Genomic DNA, 24,390 nt, shown 5'->3' with positions numbered 1-24,390 from the left:
AAGAGTCTTTGTGGTTCCAAACTTCTTCCATTTAAGAATGATGGAGGCCACTGTGTTCTTGGGGACCTTCAATGCTGCAGAATTGTTTTGATACCCTTCCCCAGATCTGTGCCTCAACACAATCCTGTCTCGGAGCTCTACGGACAATTCCTTCGACGTCACGGCTTGGTTTTTACTCTGACATGAACTGTCAACTGTGGGACCTTATATTGACAGGTGTGTGCTTTTCCAAATCATGTCCAATCAATTGAATTTACCACAGGTGGACTCCAATCAAGTTGTAGAAACATCAAGGATGATCAATGGAAACAGTATGTACCTGAGCTCAATTTCGAGTTTAATAGCAAAGGGTCTGAATACTTATCTGTTTTTGTATTTTTAGTAAATTGCCAACATTTCCAAAAACCTTTTTGATTTGTCATTATGGGGTATGGTGTGTATATTGATGAGGGATTTTTTTTATTTTTTTTAATCAGTTTTAAAATAAAGCTGTAACAAAATATGGAAAAAGTCAAGGGGTCTGAATACTTTTTCTGTTTTATCCTCAATGATTTAAATACTTTGTTATCCACAGTGATTTGGAATGGATTGTGTCCACGTGTGGTTGAATTGTTTTTAAATTGTCAAAAGGAGCTGGGCGTCAGGACCCTGGACTGCAGACGACCCCTCATCCCCTTCGAGGAGTTTGTCAACGAGCCGTTGAACGATGTTCTAGAGATGGACAAGGACTTTACCTTCTTCAAGGTGGACTCGGAGAGTAAGTTCTCCTTCCAGAGCTGTCCCTTCATCCTCAACGCCTGCACCAAGAGCCTGGGTCTGTACTACGACAACCGCATCAGCATGTACAGCGAGAGGAGGATCACGGCGCTCTACAGCCTGGTACAAGGGCAGCAGCTCAACCCGTACCTCAGGCTCAAAGTACGACGAGACCACATCATCGACGACGCCCTCGTCAGGGTGAGTCACAGACACACACACACATATAGTACCCAGTCCAAAGTTTGGACACAGCTACTCATTCAAGAGTTTTTCTTAATTTTTTACTATTTTCTACATTGTAGAATAATAGTGACGACATCAAAACTGTGAAATAACACATATGGAATCATGTAGTAACCAAAAAAAAGTGTTAAACAAATCAACATATACAGTATCAAGAAAAAAGAATGTGAATCTTTTGGAAATACCTGGATTTCTGCATAAATTGGTCATAAAATCTAGATCACAACAATAGACAAACACAGTCTGCTTAAAGTAATAACACACAAACAATTATATGTTTTCATGTCTTTATTGAACAAACTGTGTAAATATTCACAGTGCAGGGTGGGAAAAGTATGTGAACCCTTGGATGTAATAACTGATTGACCCTCCTTTTGGAAGCAATAACCTCAACCAAACGTTTTCTGTAGTTGTGGATCAGACCTGCACAGCGGTCAGGAGGAATTCTGAATTTGGGCTACAAAACTGTTTCAGTTCAGCAATATTATTGCGATGTCTGGTGTGAACTGCTCTCTGAGATGCTGTGGCATGACCTCCAATCGGGTTTAGGTCAGGACTGACTGGGCCACTCCAGAAGGCAGTGCTTCTTCTGATCGTAGGTCTTCTGAGATCTTTGTTCGAGACATCACATCAGGCCGTGCTTCTTGTGAATAGCCAACTCAAATTTTTAGTGTTACGGCAGCTCTAACCAACATCTCCAATCTCATCTCATTGATTGGGACTCCAGGTCAGCTGACTCCTGACTCCAATTAGCTTTTGGATAAGTCATTAGCGTACAGGTTCAGATACTTTTTCCAACCTACACTGTGAATTTAATGATGTATTCAATATAGCAAGAAAAATACAGTAATTTGTGTTAGTTTAAGCACACTAGGTTTGTCTATTGTTGTGACTTAGAGTCCAGATCAAATTCTATGACCAATTTATGCAGAAATCCAGATAATTCCAAAGGGTTCACATACTTTTTCTTGCCACTGTATTTTATATTTGAGATTCTTCAAAGTAGCCACCCTTTGCCTTGATTGACAGCTTGATTGCACACTCTTGGCATTCTCTCAACCAGCTTCACCTGGAATGCTTTTCCAACCGTCTTGAAGGAGTTCCCACATATGCTGAGCACTTGTTGGCTGCTTTTCCTTCACTCTGCGATCCAACTCATCCCAAGCCATCTCAATTGGCAGTTCATAGCACGGATAATTCCTGCCTATAGGAAGGGAGTAGCAGAATGGAGTCGTCATCTGATTTGCCGAAAGTAAGGCGGGGGAGGGCCTTGTAGCAACGGTAGAGTTTTTGAAGCTCAACTATTATAGTCAATGTGTTTGTAGGACTTCGGTAGCGTTTTCCTCAGAATTGCTTTGTTAAAGTCCGCAGCTACAATAAATGTTGCCTCAGGATATATGGTTTCCAGTTTGCACAAAGTCCAGTGTAGTTTCTTTGAGGGCCGTCGTGGTATCGGCTTGAGGGGGAATATACTGCGATATGGCTGCGACATTAGCCGAAGAGAATTCTCTTGGGAGGTAATATGGTCAGCATTTGAGGTATTCGAGGTCGGGTGAACTAAAGGACTTGAGTTCCTGTACGTTACCACGATCACACCATGAGTAGTTAATCATGAAACATACACCTCCGCATTTCTTCTTCCCGGAGAGTTCTTTATTCTGCATGATGTACTGAGAACCCAACTGGCTGTATGGACAGGGATGTATATCCGGAGAGAGCCATGATTCCATGAAACAGAGTATGTTACAGTCTCTCTGGAAGGAGGTCCTCGCCCTGTGCTCGTCTACGCTATTGTCCAGGGATATACTCAGAAGCGGTGGATGGTGTGTAGGCCTCCTGACTCGGACTAGAAGTCCACTTCGAATACCTCGTCTCCGTGGCATCTTGGAGTAGCCTCTGGGATAAGTTCATGCACCTTGTGGGGTACGAACAAAGGATCCAATTCAGATAAGTAATATTTATGTTCGAAATGCAGGTTCCTGTACGCTATAATACTGCAGAGTTGCTTCGGAGCAGAGTGGCCATGTCGATCGGTCGGTCGGACTCCCTCTAGTTATCTGTGTTTTAATTATTTTTGTCAGACAAGCTCGGTGTCTATCGTTGATTTGATTAAAACACATTGGTTGTGTCTATATATGGAAAAAATACACGTTTTAACAATTCTACCAATCGATTGGTGGAAAAGAACAGACGACTCTAGGTCGACCAAGACCAAGCTAGTGCTAAGGTGAATGGGAAGGGTTCCTCTGTGTGTCTGTCCCTCTCCTAACCTAATGGTCTGCGTCCTACAGTTAGAGATGATCTCCATGGAGAACCCAGCGGACCTGAGGAAGCAGCTGTTTGTGGAGTTTGAAGGCGAGCAGGGCGTCGACGAGGGAGGAGTCTCTAAAGAGTTCTTCCAGCTAGTCCTGGAGGAGATGTTCAACCCTGATATTGGTGAGATGTTCTGCTTGGAATTGAATGCTGTATCTGGGGTTGATAAAATACAATGTAGTCTCTCAGGCTTTGCGTTATACATGTTATATGTAATCCGAAGACACTTTCCTAATGCACTGTATATAGAAATGTTTCCCCCTTCTGTTTTTCCACATTTTGTTACGTTACAGCCTTATTCTAAAATTGATAAGTAAAATCCTCAATCTACATTTTAATGACAAAGCGAAAACAAGTTTTGATGGAGAATAGCTGCTGCCTTGGCAGGAACTAATGGGGAACCATAATAAACCCCAGGAAGAGTAGCTGCTGCCTTGGCAGGAACTAATGGGGATCCGTAATAAACCCCAGGAAGAGTAGCTGTTGCCTTGGCAGGAACTAATGGGGATCCATAATAAACCCCAAGAAGAGTAGCTGCTGCCTTGACAGGAACTAATGGGGATCCATAATAAACCCCAGGAAGAGTAGCTGCTGCCTTGGCAGGAACTAATGGGGATCCATAATAAACCCCAGGAAGAGTAGCTGCTGCCTTGGCAGGAACTAATGGGGATCCGTAATAAACCCCAGGAAGAGTAGCTGCTGCCTTGACAGGAATTAATGGGGATCCATAATAAACCCCAGGAAGAGTAGCTGCTGCCTTGGCAGAAACTAATGGGGATCCATAATAAACCCCCAGGAAGAGTAGCTGCTGCCTTGGCAGGAACTAATGGGGATCCATAATAAACCCCAGGAAGAGTAGCTGCTGCTTTGACAGGAACTAATGGGGATCCATAATAAACCCCAGGAAGAGTAGCTGCTGCCTTGGCAGGAACTAATGGGGATCCATAATAAACCCCAGGAAGAGAAGCTGCTGCCTTGACAGGAATTAATGGGGATCCATAATAAACCCCAGGAAGAGAAGCTGCTGCCTTGACAGGAACTAATGGGGATCCATAATAAACCCCAGGAAGAGTAGCTGCTGCCTTGGCAGGAACTAATGGGGATCCATAATAAACCCCAGGAAGAGTAGCTGCTGCCTTGACAGGAACTAATGGGGATCCATAATAAACCCCAGGAAGAGTAGCTGCTGCCTTGGCAGGAACTAATGGGGATCCATAATAAACCCCAGGAAGAGTAGCTGCTGCCTTGGCAGGAACTAATGGGGATCCATAATAAACCCCAGGAAGAGTAGCTGCTGCCTTGGCAGGAACTAATGGGGATCCATAATAAACCCCAGGAAGAGTAGCTGCTGCCTTGGCAGGAACTAATGGGGATCCATAATAAACCCCAGGAAGAGTAGCTGCTGCCTTGGCAGGAACTAATGGGGATCCATAATAAACCCCAGGAAGAGAAGCTGCTGCCTTGGCAGGAACTAATGGGGATCCATAATAAACCCCAGGAAGAGTAGCTGCTGCCTTGGCAGGAACTAATGGGGATCCATAATAAACCCCAGGAAGAGTAGCTGCTGCCTTGGCAGGAACTAATGGGGATCCATAATAAACCCCAGGAAGAGTAGCTGCTGCCTTGGCAGGAACTAATGGGGATCCATAATAAACCCCAGGAAGAGTAGCTGCTGCCTTGGCAGGAACTAATGGGGATCCGTAATAAACCCCAGGAAGAGTAGCTGCTGCCTTGGCAGGAACTAATGGGGATCCATAATAAACCCCAGGAAGAGTAGCTGCTGCCTTGGCAGGAACTAATGGGGATCCATAATAAACCCCCAGGAAGAGAAGCTGCTGCCTTGGCAGGAACCAATGGGGGTCCCTAATAAATACAAAAGTAAAGGGTCTGAATACTTATGTAAATGTGATATTTCAGGCTTTTTAATTTCCCAAAACCCGTTTTTGCTTTGTCATTATGGGGTATTGTGTGTCGATTGATGACGTAAAACATTTTTGTTGTCCATTTTAGAACAAGGCTGTAACGTAACAAAATGTGGAAAAGGTCAAGGGATCTGAATACTTTTGCGAATGCACTGCACGTTAGCCATAGACACTTTTCTATTAAAAAAATATATATTTTTGACAAAGTTTTAAACTTGAACTTAATATTCACAAACAAATTGTTCATCTGTTTTCTTGGTATTAATGTCCCTCCTCCAGGCATGTTTACGTATGATGAGTCCACCAAGCTGTTCTGGTTCAACCCGTCCTCTCTGGAGAATGAGGCCCAGTTCACCCTGATCGGCATCGTCCTGGGCCTGGCCATCTACAACAACTGCATCTTGGATGTTCACTTCCCCATGGTGGTCTACAGGAAACTGATGGGGAAGAAAGGGACCTATCTTGACCTGGCAGACTCTCACCCGGTACTGGAACATATTTCAGCCTGTTTCAATGTCATTAATGTAACATGTTTAAACCCGGTACTGGAACACATGCTGAAATACGTTTAAATGTCATTTTTAAATCGGTCTATGTAATTAAAAAGTGTTTCAGGTTAGACAACTACTACAAGAGCTGTGTATAAATGTTTTATTAAAAACCTTGTAATTTCATATTATAGCGCGCTTATCCCTCTGTTAGCTACGTATTATTATAGCGCGCTTATCCCTCTGTTAGCTACGTATTAATATAGCGAGCTTATCCCTCTGTTAGCTACGTATTAATATTGCGCGCGTATCCCTCTGTTAGCTACATATTAATATAGCGCGCTTATCCCTCTGTTAGCTACGTATTATTATAGCGCGCTTATCCCTCTGTTAGCTACGTATTATTATAGTGCGCTTATCCCTCTGTTAGCTACGTATTAATATAGAGCGCTTATCCCTCTGTTAGCTACGTATTATTATAGCGCGCTTATCCCTCTGTTAGCTACGTATTAATATAGCGCGCTTATCCCTCTGTTAGCTACGTATTAATATAGAGCGCTTATCCCTCTGTTAGCTACGTATTAATATAGCGCGCTTATCCCTCTGTTAGCTACGTATTAATATAGCGCGCTTATCCCTCTGTTAGCTACGTATTATTATAGCGCGCTTATCCCTCTGTTAGCTACGTATTATTATAGCGCGCTTATCCCTCTGTTAGCAACGTATTAATATAGCGCGCTTATCCCTCTGTTAGCTACGTATTATTATAGAGCGCTTATCACTCTGTTAGCTACGTATTATTATAGAGCGCTTATCCCTCTGTTAGCTACGTATTATTATAGAGCGCTTATCCCTGTGTTAAATACGTATTGGTGGTCTCTCCCATTTATACTGACTGACAGCCTGGGGTCTCTCCCATGCCAGGTTCAGTACCAGAGTCTGAAGGAGCTGCTGGACTATGAGGGCGACGTGGAGGAGGACATGATGATCACCTTCCAGATCTCACAGACTGACCTGTTTGGAGACCCCATCACTTACGACCTGAAGGAAAACGGGGACAAGATACCTGTTAATGTGGACAATAGAAAGGTGAGATACCTGTCAGTGAGGACAGTAGAAAGGTGAGATACCTGTCAGCGAGGACAGTAGAAAGGTGAGATACCTGTCAGCGAGGACAGTAGAAAGGTGAGATACCTGTCAGCGAGGACAGTAGAAAGGTGAGATACCTGTCAGCGAGGACAGTAGAAAGGTGAGATACCTGTCAGCGAGGACAGTAGAAAGGTGAGATACCTGTCAGCGAGGACAGTAGAAAGGTGAGATACCTGTCAGCGAGGACAGTAGAAAGGTGAGATACCTGTCAGCGAGGACAGTAGAAAGGTGAGATACCTGTCAGCGAGGACAGTAGAAAGGTGAGATACCTGTCAGCGAGGACAGTAGAAAGGTGAGAGACCTGTCAGCGAGGACAGTAGAAAGGTGAGAGACCTGTCAGCGAGGACAGTAGAAAGGTGAGAGACCTGTCAGCGAGGACAGTAGAAAGGTGAGAGACCTGTCAGCGAGGACAGTAGAAAGGTGAGAGACCTGTCAGCGAGGACAGTAGAAAGGTGAGAGACCTGTCAGCGAGGACAGTAGAAAGGTGAATATTTTGTTGTAGCACTGGCAAGAACGTATCTAGTCTTTCCCAGGACCGCGGTCATCCCCCTCTTCAAAGGGGGTGACACTCTAGACCGAAACTGTTACAGACCGATATCCATCCCCTGCCTTTCTAAAATCGTCGAACGCCAAGTTAATAAACAGATCACCGACCATTTCGAATCCCACCGTACCTTCTCTACTATGCAATCTGGTTTCCGAGCTGGTCATGGGTGCACCTCAGCCAAGCTCAAGGTGCTAAGCGATATCATAACCGCCATCGATAAGAGACAATACTGTGCAGCTGTATTCAACCTGGCCAAGGCTTTCGACTCTGTCAATCACCACATCCTCATCGGCAGACTCGACAGCCTTGGTTTCTCAAATGATTGCCTCACCTGGTTCACCAACTACTTCTCAGATAGAGTTCAGTGTGTCAAATCAGAGGGCCTGTTGTCTGGACAGGTACCACAGGGTTCAATGGGGGTACCACAGGGTTCTATGGGGGTACCACAGGGTTCAATGGGGGTACCACAGGGTTCTATGGGGGTACCACAGGGTTCAATGGGGGTACCACAGGGTTCAATGGGGGTACCACAGGGTTCAATGGGGGTACCACAGGGTTCAATGGGGGTACCACAGGGTTCAATGGGGGTACCACAGGGTTCTATGGGGGTACCACAGGGTTCTATGGGGGTACCACAGGGTTCAATGGGGGTACCACAGGGTTCAATGGGGGTACCACAGGGTTCAATGGGGGTACCACAGGGTTCTATGGGGGTACCACAGGGTTCTATGGGGGTACCACAGGGTTCTATGGGGGTACCACAGGGTTCTATGGGGGTACCACAGGGTTCTATGGGGGTACCACAGGGTTCAATGGGGGTGCCACAGGGTTCAATGGGGGTGCCACAGGGTTCAATGGGGGTGCCACAGGGTTCAATGGGGGTGCCACAGGGTTCAATGGGGGTGCCACAGGGTTCAATGGGGGTACCACAGGGTTCAATGGGGGTACCACAGGGTTCAATGGGGGTACCACAGGGTTCTATGGGGGTACCACAGGGTTCAATGGGGGTACCACAGGGTTCAATGGGGGTACCACAGGGTTCAATGGGGGTACCACAGGGTTCAATGGGGGTACCACAGGGTTCAATGGGGGTACCACAGGGTTCAATGGGGGTACCACAGGGTTCAATGGGGGTACCACAGGGTTCAATGGGGGTACCACAGGGTTCAATGGGGGTACCACAGGGTTCAATGGGGGTACCACAGGGTTCAATTCTCTGGCTGACTATTTTCTCTGCATAAATCAATGATGTCGCTCTTGCTGCTGGTGATTCTCTGATCCACCTCTACGCAGACGACACAATTCTGTATACATCTGGTCCTTCCTTGGACACTGTGTTAACTAACCTCCAGACGAGCTTCAATGCCATACAACTCTCCTTCCATGGCCTCCAACTGTTAAATGCCAGTAAAACTAAATGCATGCTCTTCAACCGATCGCTGCCCGCAGCCTCCCGCCCAACTAGCATCACTACTCTGGACGGTTCTGACTTAGAATATGTGGACAACTACAAATACCTACAGTGAGGGGAAAAAAGTATTTGATCCCCTGCTGATTTTGTACGTTTGCCCACTGACAAAGAAATGATCAGTCTATAATTTTAATGGTAGGTTTATTTGAACAGTGAGAGACAGAATAACAACCAAAAAAATCCAGAAAAACGCATGTCAAAAATTATTTTGCATTTTAATGAGGGAAATAAGTATTTGACCCCTTCTCAATCAGAAAGATTTCTGCAGTGGAAGTGAATGATGTCATTTAGTTTTGACTGTTTTTCTATGTGTGTTTCTGATCTCCAGGAGTTTGTGTCTCTGTATGGCGATTACATCCTTAATAAGAGTGTGGAGCGCCAGTTCAAAGCCTTCAGGAGGGGCTTCCAGATGGTCACCAACGAGTCTCCTCTCAACTGTTTGTTTAGACCTGAAGAGGTGGAGCTACTCATCTGTGGAAGCAGGGTAAGGGAACTCATCTGTGGAAGCAGGGTAAGGGAACTCATCTGTGGAAGCAGGGTAAGGGAACTCATCTGTGGAAGCAGGGTAAGGGAACTCATCTGTGGAAGCAGGGTAAGGGAACTCATCTGTGGAAGCAGGGTAAGGAAACTCATCTGTGGAAGCAGGGTAAGGGAACTCATCTGTGGAAGCAGGGTAAGGGAACTCATCTGTGGAAGCAGGGTAAGGGAACTCATCTGTGGAAGCAGGGTAAAGGGAACTCATCTGTGGAAGCAGGGTAAGGGAACTCATCTGTGGAAGCAGGGTAAGGGAACTCATCTGTGGAAGCAGGGTAAAGGGAACTCATCTGTGGAAGCAGGGTAAAGGGAACTCATCTGTGGAAGCAGGGTAAGGGAACTCATCTGTGGAAGCAGGGTAAGGGAACTCATCTGTGGAAGCAGGGTAAGGGAACTCATCTGTGGAAGCAGGGTAAGGGAACTCATCTGTGGAAGCAGGGTAAGGGAACTCATCTGTGGAAGCAGGGTAAGGGAACTCATCTGTGGAAGCAGGGTAAGGGAACTCATCTGTGGAAGCAGGGTAAGGGAACTCATCTGTGGAAGCAGGGTAAGGGAACTCATCTGTGGAAGCAGGGTAAGGAAACTCATCTGTGGAAGCAGGGTAAGGAAACTCATCCTTGGAAGCAGGGTAAAGGGAACTCATCTGTGGAAGCAGGGTAAGGGAACTCATCTGTGGAAGCAGGGTAAAGGGAACTCATCTGTGGAAGCAGGGTAAGGGAACTCATCTGTGGAAGCAGGGTAAAGGGAACTCATCTGTGGAAGCAGGGTAAGGGAACTCATCTGTGGAAGCAGGGTAAGGGAACTCATCTGTGGAAGCAGGGTAAGGGAACTCATCTGTGGAAGCAGGGTAAGGGAACTCATCTGTGGAAGCAGGGTAAGGGAACTCATCTGTGGAAGCAGGGTAAGGGAACTCATCTGTGGAAGCAGGGTAAGGGAACTCATCTGTGGAAGCAGGGTAAGGGAACTCATCTGTGGAAGCAGGGTAAGGAAACTCATCCTTGGAAGCAGGATAAGGAAACTCATCCTTGGAAGCAGGGTAAGGAAACTCATCTGTGGAAGCAGGGTAAGGAAACTCATCTGAGGCCCTTTCTCAATCATTCTTTGTTTACTCGCTTCCTCTCTTCTCGTTTCCTTCTCTAAATGATTTGGGGGGAGGAGGTCACCGGGATTGTGAGACTTTCTGGAGGCAGTGATGCAAGGTATCACGGAAAGACCAATTGAGCTTGAGCTATAGAAAAGACATTTGGTGTCAGTGTTGGGGTCACTGCTTCATGTTTTCTACACCACCTGATCTAATGCAGCCTGGTGTGTGTGTGTATATATGTATGTGTATATATGTGTGTGTATATATGTATATGAACTGAGCAAAAAAAGAACCGTCTTCACTGTGAACTGCGTTTATTTTCAGCAAACTTAACATGTGTAGATATTTGTATATGTATTCTAACTCCTTCTACACCCCCTGATGTACCCGTCTCTTGTATTCTAACTCCTTCTACACCCCCTGATGTACCCGTCTCTTGTATTCTAACTCCTTCTACACCCCCTGATGTACCCGTCTCTTGTATTCTAACTCCTTCTACACCCCCTGATGTACCCGTCTCTTGTATTCTAACTCCTTCTACACCCCCTGATGTACCCGTCTCTTGTATTCTAACTCCTTCTACACCCCCTGATGTACCCGTCTCTTGTATTCTAACTCCTTCTACACCCCCTGATGTACCCGTCTCTTGTATTCTAACTCCTTCTACACCCCCTGATGTACCCGTCTCTTGTATTCTAACTCCTTCTACACCCCCTGATGTACCCGTCTCTTGTATTCTAACTCCTTCTACACCCCCTGATGTACCCGTCTCTTGTATTCTAACTCCTTCTACACCCCCTGATGTACCCGTCTCTTGTATTCTAACTCCTTCTACACCCCCTGATGTACCCGTCTCTTGTATTCTAACTCCTTCTACACCCCCTGATGTACCCGTCTCTTGTATTCTAACTCCTTCTACACCCCCTGATGTATCTGTCTCTTGTATTCTAACTCCTTCTACACCCCCTGATGTACCCGTCTCTTGTATTCTAACTCCTTCTACACCCCCTGATGTACCCGTCTCTTGTATTCTAACTCCTTCTACACCCCCTGATGTACCCGTCTCTTGTATTCTAACTCCTTCTACACCCCCTGATGTACCCGTCTCTTGTATTCTAACTCCTTCTACACCCCCTGATGTACCCGTCTCTTGTATTCTAACTCCTTCTACACCCCCTGATGTACCCGTCTCTTGTATTCTAACTCCTTCTACACCCCCTGATGTACCCGTCTCTTGTATTCTAACTCCTTCTACACCACCTGATGTACCCGTCTCTTGTATTCTAACTCCTTCTACACCCCCTGATGTACCCGTCTCTTGTATTCTAACTCCTTCTACACCACCTGATGTACCCGTCTCTTGTATTCTAACTCCTTCTACACCCCCTGATGTACCCGTCTCTTGTATTCTAACTCCTTCTACACCCCCTGATGTACCCGTCTCTTGTATTCTAACTCCTTCTACACCCCCTGATGTATCTGTCTCTTGTATTCTAACTCCTCAGAATTTAGACTTTCACGCACTTGAAGAAACAACCGAGTATGACGGAGGCTACAACAAAGACTGTCGCATTATCAAGTAAAAACATGTAATTTCTCTCCAGAATGACATAGAATGTTAAAATGTTGACAGATGTTTTAGTCCAAAATGTCTCTCTTAAAAATAACTTGACTTTTGAACATGTATTATAAAAGACAACCATTACACTCCTGCTCATTCTGATGCTGCTGTTGTAATGTTATTAAATATCATGTTTTATGAAATGATATTCTTTATTTCCCACTCGTAGAGACTTCTGGGAGACGGTGCATTCGTTTGGTGAGGAGGATAAGAGACTTTTCCTCCAGTTTACGACGGGGACTGACAGAGCACCCGTAGGAGGCCTGGGCAAGTTAAAGATGATCATCGCCAAGAACGGCCCCGACACAGACAGGTGAGACCAGGCCTCGGGTCCCAAATGGCATCATGTTCCCTACGTAGTGCGCTACTGGTCAAAGTAGTGCGCTACTGGTCAAAAGTAGTGCGCTACTGGTCAAAAGTAGTGCGCTACTGGTCAAAAGTAGTGCGCTACTGGTCAAAAGTAGTGCGCTACTGGTCAAAAGTAGTGCGCTACTGGTCAAAAGTAGTGCGCTACTGGTCAAAAGTAGTGCGCTACTGGTCAAAAGTAGTGCGCTACTGGTCAAAAGTAGTGCGGCCTCCCAGATGACTTGGACAGATCTATAATCTCTCCTCTCTCCCCTCTCTCCAGGTTACCTACTTCTCACACGTGTTTTAATGCCTTGCTGCTCCCAGAATACGACACAAAGGAGAAGCTGAAGGAGAGACTTCTCAAAGCCGTCACTTACGCCAAAGGATTTGGAATGTTGTGAAACAAAAACTACTCTGATAAAAAAATAAATACATTTCAATGGTTTAAATGTTTTAATGGATACGGAAGGAGTTTTACAATACAATGAGACATGAGTTCAAATTTTTTAAAGTGGCATTATGACAAGGAAGTGTTCCAGTGGTGTGTGCCAAGATATCAATTAGACAAGACACTTTGATCTACCCCCCCCCCCCCCCCCCTCAGATCTCTCTAGTGTACAACCTCTCCTTATTTTCTAGCTTTTTCAAATAGTTTAAATCAGTCAGAATGCTTCACTGGAGCTCGATTCTTCTACGTGTGTTTATTATAGATGGTTGACGTGTAAAGACATCTGAAGCAGGTTATCATCGTGTCTGATTTGTTGTGAAAGTGCACTTAACTTAACGCTCTGAATGTCAGTGAATGGTATATATATACAGGACTGTATACTTCCGTCCGGTGACATTTTTGTTTGTTTATGGGATCGTAAAAGTCTTCGCAGTCAATATATTCTGTCATCGCCAGCAGTGTTGTCGGTTAAACTTCCTAAAATGAAATCCCTCTTCATAATGCATTATAAGTGCATTCTTAATACCTTGTGAGTTATGCATTTTAATACCTGACATAGGTGCTTATAGCTGTTCATAAGCATCTATAATGCATTATTAAGAGGGTGTTCATATGAAGTGTTAGCAAGTTGTCTAAGGCAGGGTTTCCCATACTCGGTCCTGCCCCCCCCCCGCCCCCCCCCCCCAAAAGCTTAATGAGTTTGGTTATTTGAATCGGCTGTGTGCCGCTAGGTCAAAAACCAAAATGTGCACCCATGGTGGATCCCAGCACCGGACTGTTCTCACCATGTACACCAATAGTGTTCCTGCTCTGCAGCCTCTGTGCAAATGGCACACTATTCCCTGCACAATGTTACTACTTTTGACCAGGGTCCATAGGAGTACACACTGTGTATGGCAGGGGTCTCCAACCCTGTTCCTGAAGAGATACCCTCCTGTAGGTTTTAACTCCAACCCTGTTCCTGGAGAGAGACCCTCCTGTAGGTTTTAACTCCAACCCTGTTCCTGGAGAGAGACCCTCCTGTAGGTTTTAACTCCAACCCTGTTCCTGGAGAGAGACCCTCCTGTAGGTTTTAACTCCAACCCTGTTCCTGGAGAGATACCCTCCTTTAGGTTTTAACTCCAACCCTGTTCCTGGAGAGAGACCCTCCTGTAGGTTTTAACTCCAACCCTGTTCCTGGAGGGAAACCCTCCTTTAGGTTTTAACTCCAACCCTGTTCCTGGAGAGACCCTCCTGTAGGTTTTAACTCCAACCCTGTTCCTGGAGAGATACCCTCCTGTAGGTTTTAACTCCAACCCTGTTCCTGGAGAGAGACCCTCCTGTAGGTTTTAACTCCAACCCTGTTCCTGGAGAGAGACCCTCCTGTAGGTTTTAACTCCAACCCTGTTCCTGGAGAGAGACCCTCCTGTTGGTCCAACCCTGTTCCTGGAGAGAGACCCTCCTGTTGGTCCAACCCTGTTCCTGGAGAGAGACCCTCCTGTTGGTTTTAACTCCAACCCTGTTCCTGGAGAGAGACCCTCCTGTAGGTTTTAACTCCAACCCTGTTCCTGGAGAGATACCCTCCTGTAGGTTTTAACTCCAACCCTGTTCCTGGAGAGAGACCCTCCTGTAGGTTTTAACTCCAACCCTGTTCCTGGAGAGAGACCCTCCTGTAGGTTTTAACTCCAACCCTGTTCCTGGAGAGAGACCCTCCTGTAGGTTTTAACTCCAACCCTGTTCCTGGAGAGATACCCTCCTGTAGGTTTTAACTCCAACCCTGTTCCTGGAGAGAAACCCTCCTGTAGGTTTTTACTCCAACCCTCCTGTAGGTTTTAACTCCGACCCTGTTCCTGGAGAGAGACCCTCCTGTAGGTTTTAACTCCAACCCTGTTCCTGGAGAGATGTCCTCCTGTAGGTTTTAACTCCAACCCTGTTCCTGGAGAGAGACCCTCCTGTAGGTTTTAACTCCAACCCTGTTCCTGGAGAGAGACCCTCCTGTAGGTTTTAACTCCAACCCTGTTCCTGGAGAGATGTCCTCCTGTAGGTTTGAACTCCAACCCTGTTCCTGGAGAGAGACCCTCCTGTAGGTTTTAACTCCAACCCTGTTCCTGGAGAGAGACCCTCCTGTAGGTTTTAACTCCAACCCTGTTCCTGGAGAGATGTCCTCCTGTAGGTTTGAACTCCAACCCTGTTCCTGGAGAGAGACCCTCCTGTAGGTTTTAACTCCAACCCTGTTCCTAGAGAGAAACCCTCCTGTAGGTTTTAACTCCAACCCTGTTCCTGGAGAGAAACCCTCCTGTAGGTTTTAACTCCAACCCTCCTGTAGGTTTTCACTCCAACCCTGTTCCTGGAGAGAGACCCTCCTGTAGGTTTTAACTCCAACCCTGTTCCTGGAGAGAGACCCTCCTGTAGGTTTTAACTCCAACCCTGTTCCTGGAGAGATACCCTCCTGTAGGGTTTAACTCCAACCCTGTTCCTGGAGAGAGACCCTCCTGTAGGTTTTATCTCCAACCCTGTTCCTGGAGAGAGACCCTCCTGTAGGTTTTAACTCCAACCCTGTTCCTGGAGAGAGACCCTCCTGTAGGTTGTAACTCCAACCCTGTTCCTGGAGAGATACCCTCCTGTAGGTTTTAACTCCAACCCTGTTCCTGGAGAGAGACCCTCCTGTAGGTTTTAACTCCAACCCTGTTCCTGGAGAGATACCCTCCTGTAGGTTTTAACTCCAACCCTGTTCCTGGAGAGAGACCCTCCTGTAGGTTTTAACTCCAACCCTGTTCCTGGAGAGAGACCCTCCTGTAGGTTTTAACTCCAACCCTGTTCCTGGAGAGATACCCTCCTGTAGGTTTTAACTCCAACCCTGTTCCTGGAGAGAAACCCTCCTGTAGGTTTTAACTCCAACCCTGTTCCTGGAGAGAAACCCTCCTGTAGGTTTTTACTCCAACGCTCCTGTAGGTTTTAACTCCAACCCTGTTCCTGGAGAGAGACCCTCCTGTAGGTTTTAACTCCAACCCTGTTCCTGGAGAGAAACCCTCCTGTAGGTTTTAACTCCAACCCTCCTGTAGGTTTTCACTCCAACCCTGTTCCTGGAGAGAGACCCTCCTGTAGGTTTTAACTCCAACCCTGTTCCTGGAGAGATACCCTCCTGGAGGTTTTAACTCCAACCCTGTTCCTGGAGAGATACCCTCCTGTAGGTTTTAACTCCAACCCTGTTCCTGGAGAGACACCCTCCTGTAGGTTTTCACTCCAACCCTGTTCCCGGAGATACCCTCCTGTAGGTTTTATCTCCAACCCTGTTCCTGGAGAGAGACCCTCCTGGAGGTTTTAACTCCAACCCTGTTCCTGGAGAGATACCCTCCTGTAGGTTTTAACTCCAACCCTGTTCCTGGAGAGATGTCCTCCTGTAGGTTTTAACTCCAACCCTGTTCCTGGAGATGTCCTCCTGTAGGTTTGAACTCCAACCCTGTTCCTGGAGAGAGACCCTCCTGTAGGTTTTAACTCCAACCCTGTTCCTGGAGAGAGACCCTCCTGTAGGTTTTAACTCCAACCCTGTTCCTGGAGAGATACCCTCCTGTAGGTTTGAACTCCAACCCTGTTCCTGGAGAGAGACCCTCCTGTAGGTTTTAACTCCAACCCTGTTCCTGGAGAGAGACCCTCCTGTAGGTTTTAACTCCAACCCTGTTCCTGGAGAGAGACCCTCCTGTAGGTTTGAACTCCAACCCTGTTCCTGGAGAGAGACCCTCCTGTAGGTTTTCACTCCAACCCTGTTCCTGGAGAGAAACCCTCCTGTAGGTTTTAACTCCAACCCTGTTCCTGGAGAGAGACCCTCCTGTAGGTTTTAACTCCAACCCTGTTCCTGGAGAGAAACCCTCCTGTAGGTTTTCACTCCAACCCTGTTCCTGGAGAGAAACCCTCCTGTAGGTTTTAACTCCAACCCTGTTCCTGGAGAGATACCCTCCTGTAGGGTTTAACTCCAACCCTGTTCCTGGAGAGAGACCCTCCTGTAGGTTTTAACTCCAACCCTGTTCCTGGAGAGATACCCTCCTGTAGGTTTTCACTCCAACCCTGTTCCTGGAGAGAAACCCTCCTGTAGGTTTTAACTCCAACCCTGTTCCTGGAGAGACCCTCCTGTAGGGTTTAACTCCAACCCTGTTCCTGGAGAGATACCCTCCTGTAGGTTTTAACTCCAACCCTGTTCCTGGAGAGATACCCTCCTGTAGGGTTTAACTCCAACCCCAGTTGTAATTAACCTGATTCATCTTAACTACCAGCTAATTATTAGGATAGGTACGCTAGATTAGGGTTGGAGCTCTCCAGGACCAGGGTATCTCTCCAGGAACAGGGTTGGAGTTAAACCCTACAGGAGGGTATCTCTCCAGGAACAGGGTTGGAAAGCCCTGATGTAGGGTATCTCTCCAGGAACAGGGTTGGAAAGCCCTGATGTAGGGTATCTCCAGGAACAGGGTTAGAAAGCCCTGATGTAGGGTATCTCTCCAGGAACAGGGTTGGAAAGCCCTGATGTAGGGTATCTCTCCAGGAACAGGGTTGGAAAGCCCTGATGTAGGGTATCTCTCCAGGAACAGGGTTGGAAAGCCCTGATGTAGGGTATCTCTCCAGGAACAGGGTTAGAAAGCCCTGATGTAGGGTATCTCTCCAGGAACAGGGTTACGAAAGCCCTGATGTACGGTATCTCTCCGGGAACAGGGTTGGAAAGCCCTGATGTAGGGTATCTCTCCGGGAACAGGGTTGGAAAGCCCTGATGTAGGGTATCTCTCCAGGAACAGGGTTGGAAAGCCCTGATGTAGGGTATCTCTCCAGGAACAGGGTTAGAAAGCCCTGATGTAGGGTATCTCTCCAGGAACAGGGTTGGAAAGCCCTGATGTAGGGTATCTCTCCGGGAACAGGGTTAGAAAGCCCTGATGTAGGGTATCTCTCCGGGAACAGGGTTAGAAAGCCCTGATGTAGGGTATCTCTCCAGGAACAGGGTTGGAAAGCCCTGATGTAGGGTATCTCTCTGGGAACAGGGTTAGAAAGCCCTGATGTAGGGTATCTCTCCAGGAACAGGGTTGGAAAGCCCTGATGTAGGGTCTCTCTCCGGGAACAGGGTTGGAAAGCCCTGATGTAGGGTCTCTCTCCGGGAACAGGGTTAGAAAGCCCTGATGTAGGGTATCTCTCCAGGAACAGGGTTGGAAAGCCCTGATGTAGGGTCTCTCTCCGGGAACAGGGTTAGAAAGCCCTGATGTAGGGTATCTCTCCAGGAACAGGGTTGGAAAGCCCTGATGTAGGGTATCTCTCCAGGAACAGGGTTGGAAAGACCTGATGTAGGGTATAGGATGCCATTTGGGAAGCAGCCTATATATATAATGGATTTGCATGATTGACTGTATGTCTACCACTTTGACAAACCACGCTGCTACTTTTGGCTGTAGTTCTGCACACAAACTTTTTCTGATGTGTTGGAATAGCTTGCTGTTTAAACATATATATTTTTTTGCAATGTTGATTTTGTATGCCACAGCCCAGACAGAACCGGACACACTGCCCTTTATGGAGTGTTTAAGTTTAAATCTTTTATTTTAATGCATAATTCGACATTAAAATGTCTAGTTTGCAGTGTATTGTGCCGGGGCAATGTTAATATTTTGTAGCTAAATCTGGGTAATGTTACCAGAATTTTGGAACCCTTTGCTCACTTTACAGTTAATCGGACCCAGATATTGTGAAATATTGGCGTGGAGAAATGTTTCTTGCGTAATACTATAATAATAGCACTGAATTAACGTGCCACAGCCGTGCTCAGAACAGTGTGTGTTTGGTTCATGTTGTTTTTGATTGATTTGGTGTGACTTGGGAATTGTTTATTATGCTCTACAGCACAGGAGGTTGATGGCACCTTCATTTGGGAGGATGGGCTCGTGGTAATGGTATTAAACACATGGTGGTTTGATGCCATTCCGTTCGATCCGTTTCAGCCATTATTATGAGCCGTCCTCCCCTCACCAGCCTCCACTGCTGTACACCTGAAAGCCCTCCCAAGCCCTACAGAAGGTTTTTTGGTTTAATATCCGATGTGTGCAACAGGAAGGAAGTATTTAGTTGTTTGCTGCCTGGTTTATTTGATCAAAATGATATCTCATGAGATGAAGGAATGTGCAAACATAACGAAACACTTGATGTGTCAACATAATGCAAAATAAAAGTTAATTTTTTTACCTCGTCTCCATGTGAAAGTACATGGGATCGACTATTATCTATTCTCATATCATATTAACATTGAATTCACTCAAGCGATCTAAAAACTGTATGTTCTTATCATGACATCTCTCCTGAATTCCCCCTCTAGGAGTTCTATTTTTACCCGGACAGTTAGCGAAAAGTAGCGACTACAAACGACACGAAATGTGCATGTCTGCTCTCAGCTACGGCGCCTGGTCACCTGAATGATTATTCAGTGATCACTGGACTGCATCAGGTCAGAGCAGGTAAAGAGGAACCTATTTAACCTGGTTGCTACAAAGTTACCTCCTTGAAAACAACATCAGTGTCTTGCTTTTTTAAATTTTACTTTTATTTAACTGGGCAAGTCAGTTAAGAACAAATTCTTATTTTCCAATGACGGTCTAGGAACAGTGGGTTAACTGCCTTGTTCAGGGGCAGAACGACAGATTTTTACCTTGTCAGCTCGGGGATTCAATCTTGCAACCTTTCGGGTTACTAGTCCAACGCTCTAACCACTAGGCTACGCTGACGCCCCTGACGCCCCACTAGGCTACGCTGACGCCCCTGACGCCCCACTAGGCTACGCTGACGCCCCACTAGGCTACGCTGACGCCCCACTAGGCTACGCTGACGCCCCTGACGCCCCACTAGGCTACGCTGACGCCCCACTAGGCTACGCTGACGCCCCACTAGGCTAAGCTGACGCCCCACTAGGCTACGCTGACGCCCCACTAGGCTACGCTGACGCCCCTGACGCCCCACTAGGCTACGCTGACGCCCCTGACGCCCCACTAGGCTACGCTGACGCCCCTGACGCCCCACTAGGCTACGCTGACGCCCCTGACGCCCCACTAGGCTACGCTGACGCCCCACTAGGCTACGCTGACGCCCCACTAGGCTACGCTGACGCCCCACTAGGCTACGCTGACGCCCCTGACGCCCCACTAGGCTACGCTGACGCCCCACTAGGCTACGCTGACGCCCCACTAGGCTACGCTGACGCCCCACTAGGCTACGCTGACGCCCCACTAGGCTACGCTGACGCCCCACTAGGCTACGCTGACGCCCCACTAGGCTACGCTGACGCCCCTGACGCCCCACTAGGCTACGCTGACGCCCCTGACGCCCCACTAGGCTACGCTGACGCCCCTGACGCCCCACTAGGCTACGCTGACGCCCCTTTCAAGACCAGGGTGTCAACATACAGAGACTGACCTGGGCGGACGGCCGGGTCGTCTGGGGGACGGGCTCACTGTGACGACCCGTGGTAGGAGGCCCTCCATCTGAGGTATGGAGAACCTTGCTGGTGGTGTCGAGGGCGGTGGAGAACGCGGAGGACTTCCTTCATGGTCGTACCCAGTAGAGCCAGCTGGTCGTGGAGTAGATGACCCTGTTCCTCGACCATCTGGAAGATGCTGTAATCTACTGCTGCTTCCATTTCTGAGGCAGTTTTCTGGAACGAAGACGCAGGGAGGCAGGAAGCAGATGGTGAGTTTAAAATAACGGCCCATGGAGAGTTACAAAACAAGAGAAGACTTGAAAACAGAACCAATACTGCCTGATGACTGAGGTTGGTGAGGGCTATATGAAGGGAGAGTTATCAGGGTGGTGATGAAGTTCAGGTGTGTTTAACGATGGGGAGCAGGTGTGCACAATGATGGTTGCCAGCTGTTTCGCAAATGTGGGTTGCCAGTACCGATGGTTAGTAGACCACCGACGTTTGGAGGTTGCAAGAATAGGCACGACAGAGTCCCCCCTCTCTCCACTACCCTATTGTTCCTGCAGTGAGGATTCAACATATTCATCAGAATGAGGCTCTCGTCTCCACTACCCTATGTTTCCTGCAGTGAGGATTCAACATATTCATCAGAATGAGGCTCTCGTCTCCACTACCCTATTGTTCCTGCAGTGAGGATTCAACATATTCATCAGAATGAGGCTCTCGTCTCCACTACCCTATTGTTCCTGCAGTGAGGATTCAACTATTCATCAGAATGAGGCTCTCGTCTCCACTACCCTATTGTTCCTGCAGTGAGGATTCAACATATTCATCAGAATGAGGCTCTCGTCTCCACTACCCTATTGTTCCTGCAGTGAGGATTCAACATATTCATCAGAATGAGGCTCTCGTCTCCACTACCCTATTGTTCCTGCAGTGAGGATTCAACATATTCATCAGAATGAGGCTCTCGTCTCCACTACCCTATTGTTCCTGCAGTGAGGATTCAACATATTCATCAGAATGAGGCTCTCGTCTCCACTACCCTATTGTTCCTGCAGTGAGGATTCAACATATTCATCAGAATGAGGCTCTCGTCTCCACTACCCTATTGTTCCTGCAGTGAGGATTCAACATATTCATCAGAATGAGGCTCTCGTCTCCACTACCCTATTGTTCCTGCAGTGAGGATTCAACTATTCATCAGAATGAGGCTCTCGTCTCCACTACCTATTGTTCCTGCAGTGAGGATTCACATATTCATCAGAATGAGCTCTCGTCTCCACTACCCTATTTTCCTGCAGTGAGGATTCAACATATTCATCAGAATGAGGCTCTCGTCTCCACTACCCTATTGTTCCTGCAGTGAGGATTCAACATATTCATCAGAATGAGGCTCTCGTCTCCACTACCCTATTGTTCCTGCAGTGAGGATTCAACATATTCATCAGAATGAGGCTCTCGTCTCCACTACCCTATTTTCCTGCAGTGAGGATTCAACATATTCATCAGAATGAGGCTCTCGTCTCCACTACCCTATTGTTCCTGCAGTAGGATTCAACATATTCATCAGAATGAGGCTCTCGTCTCCACTACCCTATTGTTCCTGCAGTGAGGATTCAACATATTCATCGAATGAGGCTCTCGTCTCACTACCCTATTGTTCCTGCAGTGAGGATTCAACATATTCATCAGAATGAGGCTCTCGTCTCCACTACCCTATTGTTCCTGCAGTGAGGATTCAACATATTCATCAGAATGAGGCTCTCGTCTCCACTACCCTATTGTTCCTGCAGTGAGGATTCATATTCATCAGAATGAGGCTCTCGTCTCCACTACCCTATTGTTCCTGCAGTGAGGATTCAACATATTCATCAGAATGAGGCTCTCGTCTCCACTACCCTATTGTTCCTGCAGTGAGGATTCAACATATTCATCGAATGAGGCTCTCGTCTCCACTACCCTATTGTTCCTGCAGTGAGGATTCAACATATTCATCAGAATGAGGCTCTCGTCTCCACTACCCTATTGTTCCTGCAGTGAGGATTCAACATATTCATAGAATGAGGCTCTCGTCTCCACTACCCATTGTTCCTGCAGTGAGGATTCAACATATTCATCAGAATGAGGCTCTCGTCTCCACTACCCTATTGTTCCTGCAGTGAGGATTCAACATATTCATCAGAATGAGGCTCTCGTCTCCACTACCCTATTGTTCCTGCAGTGAGGATTCAACATATTCATCAGAATGAGGCTCTCGTCTCCACTACCCTATTGTTCCTGCAGTGAGGATTCAATATTTCATCAGAATGAGGCTCTCGTCTCCACTACCCTATTGTTCCTGCAGTGAGGATTCAACATATTCATCAGAATGAGGCTCTCGTCTCCACTACCTATTGTTCCTGCAGTGAGGATTCACATATTCATCAGAATGAGGCTCTCGTCTCCACTACCCTATTGTTCCTGCAGTGAGGATTCAACATATTCATCAGAATGAGGCTCTCGTCTCCACTACCCTATTGTTCCTGCAGTGAGGATTCAACATATTCATCAGAATGAGGCTCTCGTTCTCCACTACCCTATTGTTCCTGCAGTGAGGATTCAACATATTCATCAGAATGAGGCTCTCGTCTCCACTACCCTATTGTTCCTGCAGTGAGGATTCAACATATTCATCAGAATGAGGCTCTCGTCTCCACTACCCTATTGTTCCTGCAGTGAGGATTCAACATATTCATCAGAATGAGGCTCTCGTCTCCACTACCCTATTGTTCCTGCAGTGAGGATTCACATATTCATCAGAATGAGGCTCTCGTCTCCACTACCCTATTGTTCCTGCAGTGAGGATTCAACATATTCATCAGAATGAGGCTCTCGTCTCCACTACCCTATTGTTCCTGCAGTGAGGATTCAACATTCATCAGAATGAGGCTCTCGTCTCCACTACCCTATTGTTCCTGCAGTGAGGATTCAACATATTCATCAGAATGAGGCTCTCGTCTCCACTACCCTATTGTTCCTGCAGTGAGGATTCAACATATTCATCAGAATGAGGCTCTCGTCTCCACTACCCTATTGTTCCTGCAGTGAGGATTCACATATTCATCAGAATGAGGCTCTCGTCTCCACTACCCTATTGTTCCTGCAGTGAGGATTCAACATATTCATCAGAATGAGGCTCTCGTCTCCACTACCCTATTGTTCCTGCAGTGAGGATTCAACATATTCATCAGAATGAGGCTCTCGTCTCCACTACCCTATTGTTCCTGCAGTGAGGATTCAACATATTCATCAGAATGAGGCTCTCGTCTCCACTACCCTATTGTTCCTGCAGTGAGGATTCAACATTTCATCAGAATGAGGCTCTCGTCTCCACTACCCTATTGTTCCTGCAGTGAGGATTCAACATATTCATCAGAATGAGGCTCTCGTCTCCACTACCCTATTGTTCCTGCAGTGAGGATTCAACATATTCATCAGAATGAGGCTCTCGTCTCCACTACCCTATTGTTCCTGCAGTGAGGATTCAACATATTCATCAGAATGAGGCTCTCGTCTCCACTACCCTATTGTTCCTGCAGTGAGGATTCAACATATTCATCAGAATGAGGCTCTCGTCTCCACTACCCTATTGTTCCTGCAGTGAGGATTCAACATATTCATCAGAATGAGGCTCTCGTCTCCACTACCCTATTGTTCCTGCAGTGAGGATTCAACATATTCATCAGAATGAGGCTCTCGTCTCCACTACCCTATTGTTCCTGCAGTGAGGATTCAACATATTCATCAGAATGAGGCTCTCGTCTCCACTACCCTATTGTTCCTGCAGTGAGGATTCAACATATTCATCAGAATGAGGCTCTCGTCTCCACTACCCTATTGTTCCTGCAGTGAGGATTCAACATATTCATCAGAATGAGGCTCTCGTCTCCACTACCCTATTGTTCCTGCAGTGAGGATTCACATATTCATCAGAATGAGGCTCTCGTCTCCACTACCCTATTGTTCCTGCAGTGAGGATTCAACATATTCATCAGAATGAGGCTCTC

At 46.9% G+C, this 24,390-nt stretch overlaps 1 protein-coding gene across 3 annotated transcripts in view; it reads left to right on the top strand.

Moving 5' to 3' along the window:
* The window catches only part of LOC120053596 (ubiquitin-protein ligase E3A-like), a 37,415-nt gene extending 23,563 nt beyond the window's left edge, over positions 1 to 13,852 (top strand). The window contains exons 8-15 of one of the 3 annotated variants that reach the window (XM_039000734.1): positions 631 to 957; positions 3,294 to 3,438; positions 5,517 to 5,722; positions 6,650 to 6,814; positions 9,221 to 9,376; positions 12,016 to 12,089; positions 12,301 to 12,444; positions 12,760 to 13,852. In XM_039000734.1, the coding sequence (XP_038856662.1) occupies positions 631 to 957; positions 3,294 to 3,438; positions 5,517 to 5,722; positions 6,650 to 6,814; positions 9,221 to 9,376; positions 12,016 to 12,089; positions 12,301 to 12,444; positions 12,760 to 12,880 (1,338 nt within the window). In that variant the 3' untranslated portion in view covers positions 12,881 to 13,852. Of the gene's footprint in view, positions 1 to 630; positions 958 to 3,293; positions 3,439 to 5,516; positions 5,723 to 6,649; positions 6,815 to 9,220; positions 9,377 to 12,015; positions 12,090 to 12,300; positions 12,445 to 12,759 lie in introns of those variants that run through there. The other 2 variants (XM_039000733.1, XM_039000735.1) reach the window with 2 other exon arrangements.
* The last annotated feature ends 10,538 nt before the right edge of the window (positions 13,853 to 24,390 follow it).

Source organism: Salvelinus namaycush, chromosome 9, assembly GCF_016432855.1.
Source record: "Salvelinus namaycush isolate Seneca chromosome 9, SaNama_1.0, whole genome shotgun sequence".
Lineage (NCBI taxonomy): Eukaryota > Metazoa > Chordata > Actinopteri > Salmoniformes > Salmonidae > Salvelinus > Salvelinus namaycush.
This window is presented reverse-complemented; position numbering and strand designations above follow the sequence as displayed.